The following is a 5,539-nucleotide window of genomic DNA, read 5'->3' on the forward strand; positions in this document are numbered from 1 at the left end:
TCAGAAACTAAATTTTTTGTCCACCTCCTGTGGCTGGAAAATGTAACTGCTTTTGGTGGCTTCCGTTTTCAGGCATTCCACATCTGACTCCTAGGTTTAAGATTTTCACAAGATGAGAAATGGGTCACGGCAGAAGGAAAGGTTTAATCCGCAGGTCAACATTTCACAATGTTCTATACAGTCACAATATTCCAAGGCCCTCTAGCATGTTACCCAATTATAATCATCCTTGCATGACTGGTCGAGACGACTGACACCCATAAGTTTTTAGCCCTATACAATTTTTGTATATGCAGTCTTTTAGGTTTTGACATTTTCCATTTCTAAGATTATAGTCTCAGACAGTTTTCATTAATCTGATCATGTAAACAATCCTTTAAATAGTGCAAATCACTCAAATGTGCTGATTCAATGCAGTAATCCATGTGTGGATTATAACCACATTCCAAGTAGACAAAAGGACTAAGCATGTCTGGGGTTAGGACTTGCCTCTCTCTAGAGGAAACCACACATGCTCATTAAGAAGGCAGGTGTTTATTACAGTTAGATCCTTCTGCAGACTTTGAAGAATATAAAGCTGGCTTTTGGGGTTCAAAATAATCCTGTTAGGAGCATCTTTAATAGCCACTACATTGGAACAAAGGTTTTGATATTTCAGGCAAAATTAAATGCAAAAATCTACATACATTTCCTTGCAAATTAAGGAAAATCAAAAAGTACATTATGTAGAGTATCAGTTAGGGTCTCTTGCTCCCTCCCCAAGGACAAAGTAATTATCTGCCCCTTTTCAATATGCTGCACCTCTGATAAAGCCATACATTACATAAAATGGAATTGTGAGCAATGCAGGAAGGTAGCTTTTGACAAGACTCACCTCATTAAAGTACTTCTCTATCAGTGCCTGTGCTGCTCGATACACAGAATCATTCTCGTGGTTCTGCAGCAGCTCTATCCTGTCAAGCCCTCCCAGTTCCTCCACTAGCAGGCACAGCTTCTCCGTTTCCCCCAGCTTCTCTGAGGCCTGCAACGGAGCAGTTCCAAAAGTAGCAAAACTGCAGTCTCGCATCGGAAAAAACCCCAAAACATTTAGAGCTTTTTAAGTTAGACAGGGCAGTATTTTCCCCAATCATCCATCACCAAAAGCTTTCACTTCCTGATATATTAAGCATCACTTAACTGACATAAGGTGTAAATTCTTAAAATCACCCAAAAGATCAAGCTGCTTTCTCCAAGCAATGAGATTGCATCTATGCCCTATTGCACACAACACCTTCATGTCTCGTTTGTGTTCCTTAAGTCTAGGAGGAACACACTCCGAGGTTTAATACCAAGGGCCTGGCCTAAGTACTCTGGAGCTTTCTCCTCAAAAAATTGCCTACCAGAAAGATGTTGCTGATGGCATCAAGGATGACCAGGATGGTTCGGCTGTCTTTGATCTGCAGCAGATGCAAAAGGGCCTCTAAACCCCCACTCTGGACAAGGTGGACAACTTGATCCACAGTGCCTCCACTCGTGTAGTTGGTGATGGCCCACACAGCCTCACGCTGGGATTTGAAGTCCCCCTGAAGAGCATATGGTTAGTTGGCCATTTTTATCATCACCTGTGTGCATTTAGAGTAATTTACACTTGCAAAATTCAGAATTAATCTACATTAATGTCCACAGATTCTCTAAAATTCCATAAGAAGCACAAGCTGGTAGAACCCATTAACCTTATGGGCTGGTAAAGAATGTTTTGCATTGAAAAAACTAGCCCAAAGTCCCATTTCTTGAAGCAGGAAGATTTTATATGCATGCTATAGCTGTATTAACACCTATAGTTTTACAACAATTTTGCCAAAGTATATTCACCAAACGATCCTTGACTGAATGCTGCCACCTGCTGGCACTTCATACCAAACAGTTAAAAGGGAAACACTGGGGTATCAATAAGGGTGAAGGCAAAATTATGTACATAACCAATTATGCAAATTCAGAACATGCTTTGCACTTACATTTCTGAGGAGATCAATGAGGGGTGGGAGAAGGCCACACGTTATGAGCTGCTGGATTTGTGGTGAAGGTCCAGCTGCAATATTGGACACAGTCCAGGCAGCTTCCTTCTGCACAGAGGGTTTTGGGTGACGCAGAAGCTGAGGCAGGACAGACAGCACGCCTGCATCTATGGCAGTCTGAGTTTGCACATCTGTTCCAGTTACAATATTCCCAATGCACCGGAGAGCTGGGGTCTACAAAGAATTTGTACTTTCAGAACTAGACCTAATATCCAAGCTGTTTGAAAGGCATTATTTTGGAAGAGGCATATTTGACTCCTTTCTCTAATCGCTACTCATTAGGAACACCAATAATCAATGAATATTATACAGTACATGGAACATCAATGATTAGCAATTGCAAAACTGGAGCTGTACGGAGACAAATCAGTCAGACCTTCCTCTCTGTACATCTCCACTCCTAGATTTTTCTCTTTTCTTCCTAAAATGCATTAAGATAGTTTGGAGCAACATTACAAATGAATATGGGTTGGATCTCTTCACAAGCAGCACGAGGCTCTTCCCATCATGACTAAATACAAATGGTATTTACCAGAACTGATAGTTCTTTGAACCCCATCAGGGCCACAAGTCTTGGTACAATGCCAGTCTTCACCACTACATCAATCCGGTCATTTGACCCATCAGTGAGATAGGACATGGCCCAGCAAGCATCAGACAGGATTTCCTTGTCCTCGTGATGAAGTAGCTGCATCAGTGTGGGCAGGACCTGCTGCACCGCAGACAGAGGAGGGTAAGGGTTCTTGTTCCTGCATAGGTTTGACAAGGTCCAGGTCAGGTTGCGCAGGTACCCAATCTGCCAAAACAAGAGATTCTGGTGGTTTGGGGAAATGCAAGAGGCAAGTAAAAAATATTCAGTAACATGAACATGACCCATGGCCCTGACAGCGATCCATTACAGAGTGCAAAGTGAGAAGTGCTTACTGGGGTGTCAGGTGTCACTTTCACAAGCAAGGCAGGGATAACGTTGCAGTTAATGAGAGCATCACGATATGCTGGACCATCACCTGGAACAAAAAAGGTTCATTGCATTACCCGTCAAAGACAAAAGACTTAAGACCCGATAAAGCAATTATTTCCATCTACAATAAGCCCAATGATAGACTACAATTTGATCAAATTAAGGTTAACTGGTTAAAGCTAACACCATCTAGAAAAACCAGCTACTCTGGGGCCCTCAAAGATCTGAATTTTAAGGTACCCTTGTTATGCATTCCCCCCCAAAAAAAAAAACCAAGTAGGCTGCTAAAATTCTAAATTAACAGTCTGTCCTAAAAACTCATTTTGATTTCATGCGCAATTTGTTTCAAACAGTGAGTGGTAATAAAAGTACCTGCAATATTTCCCAAGGCCCACACTGCCTGCTCACTGATGTGCAATAATGGTGAAGACAGGAGGGAAATGAATTTAGGTATAGCACCATGCTCCACAACCTGCTGTGTGTGCCATGAGGTACCAGAGGCAATATTGGTAAGGGCCCAGGCTGCCTCAAACTGAAGAGCAGGCTCATCATCCCTGCCCAGAAACTCCACAAAGCAATCAATCAGTCCCATGTCAATGACCTCCTGCAGGGGTGGGGATTTCTCTTGGGAGAGGAGTTTCCTATTGGGAGGGAAACATTAACTTGACAGTCAAGATTACAGCATACCGTAAAATGCACATATGATCATATGGGGAGAGAAAGGTCAGTAAAATAGTAGTTTCAAAATCATTTGAATTGAGGAGTAGCTTGTTGCAAACTTCATCTTGAATGTGAAATGCACAGAAGCAAGATCTAGCCTGGCTAGATCTTGGCTAATTACTTGCACAGTTTTGTCAAAAAGGCAATAAGGATTTAGAATTGCCAAGGCAAAAAGTGAAGGGTCTCTTTACTTAATGCATTTTAGGATGTAAATCTTTGAGGAAAAAAAGTCCTGAAAATGCATTTCCATACGATGAATGCCAGTGTAGTATGATCGCTAAGGATCCCAAGTTTTGCAAGTTTGATTTAAGTTCTAAAGGTCAGACAGGATTTGTAATTGCCATCAACTCTGCACCTATTTCCGACTTTCAGAAATGCCCTCACTCAGATGTTGCCTGAAAGTTTAGGTAATGCATGAGAATTGTCTGGTACAACTTATAAACTAGTTAGAGCTATTGCCAGCAAGCTGAGGGGAGGCTTCAAAAAGCTCTGTATGTTGAAGTTGTTGCAAACAGTCCTTGAAGCAGGATATTTTGGACACTCTGGGCTGAAGAAAGTTAGTTGATCTGCTTGCTTGCTTGCTTGCTTAACAACTTAAATATCTGAACAAATGGCACTGGAGTTTTAGAGCTCAGGTGGGAGCCAGCAGAGTGTACCCTCAAAACCAGGCTCAGGAACCACAGCCCTGGACATTTCATACCCAAATGGCAACTACTGTACCATCAGAGATGACCACTTTGCAGTTTGGCTTCAGTTAGAAAAATCCCACAATCCCACTGTGGACCTCAGCTGGTTATGTTACAGATTTAGGCAGTACCTTGCCGCCTGAGTCCCTCGGGTTTGTCGTTCTTTACAGTCACTGTTAACGCAGCTGACAATCTCTTGAAGGGTGGCTGCAATAGACTAAGGAAGAAACCAAGTTGTCACTATTGGATTAGACCATCACATAAAAACTGGCTTCACCCAGCTTTGGGACTACCTTCTGCTGAAGGGATTACACTAAGAACTCACTAACATGAAACTGCATGCCAATTAATCTCCTGCCTTTCAGATGACAGTGCACCAAGTATAACCAGCCTGCGGTCATTGTGAGGGCAGTGAAACCAGAGAATCAGGCAGACCTTTGCCTGAAATTACCCTGAAGTGGAATCGCTTCACTTTCATCACAGCAGAGGAAAAAAGTGCAGCTGAATGATGTATACAATAGATGTTGTTCAACAGATGACATCTGTTGAAACCAGGGCTGTTTAATCTTGGTACTGAAGGGCATGTCTGTGGGTTTTCATTTCAAATCATTTAATGAGCTTAAATCAATTTAACAGCTTCTTCCAGTTCCTCGGGTGCTGCCGTTTTAGAGATCCTACAGGACTAGGACTGGAAACCCCTGGTATAAACATTTTAAGAGCTCTTACTTCAGCTGCAACTTTATTACAATGCATAAAGTTACCTGCGGATTCGGACACTTGAGTTCTGGAGAAAGCGGTTCATCATTCGGCAGTGAAGAAACATTTCTCCTCTTCAAGATATTCTCGTTCCTCTGGGCTTTCCGGAGTTCAATACTAGCTTCTATCCTCTGTCGCCTGAGTTTCTGTTTTAAAATTAAAATAAATATATGCACACACTGAGAAAACTGAATATTAAATAAACATTCAAGAGCCTGTAAAAGTGAAAATCAACTGCTTCCTCCGCTTAGAAGAAAACGCTCTCAACGACTCATCGAAGCCGAGATCTTGCAACTCACCGCAGGGTCTTTGCCTTTATTTTTGAATTTAGCAAGTCGCTCGTCTTCTTCGTACGTGGGCAT

At 42.2% G+C, this 5,539-nt stretch overlaps 1 protein-coding gene across 2 annotated transcripts; it reads right to left on the reverse strand.

Annotated features, from left to right (window-relative positions):
- kpna7 (karyopherin alpha 7 (importin alpha 8)) lies at positions 1–5,539 on the reverse strand. 2 transcript variants are annotated; one of them, XM_088936665.1, is made up of 10 exons: positions 5,477–5,539; positions 5,183–5,323; positions 4,553–4,638; positions 3,388–3,656; positions 2,979–3,061; positions 2,587–2,850; positions 1,995–2,228; positions 1,380–1,562; positions 875–1,021; positions 1–90 (listed from the first exon to the last, which is right to left on the reverse strand). In XM_088936665.1, exons 1-10 carry the CDS (start codon positions 5,537–5,539, stop codon positions 1–3), a joined length of 1,560 nt encoding a protein of 519 aa, XP_088792791.1. The 2 variants fall into 2 exon arrangements, with proteins under 2 accessions (XP_088792791.1, XP_088792792.1); XM_088936666.1 differs by having other exon boundaries at positions 1–87; positions 4,553–4,628; positions 5,173–5,323.

The sequence above is a fragment of the Atractosteus spatula genome, chromosome 18 (assembly GCF_055471065.1).
Source record: "Atractosteus spatula isolate fAtrSpa1 chromosome 18, fAtrSpa1.hap1, whole genome shotgun sequence".
NCBI classification, from domain to species: Eukaryota; Metazoa; Chordata; class Actinopteri; order Semionotiformes; family Lepisosteidae; genus Atractosteus; species Atractosteus spatula.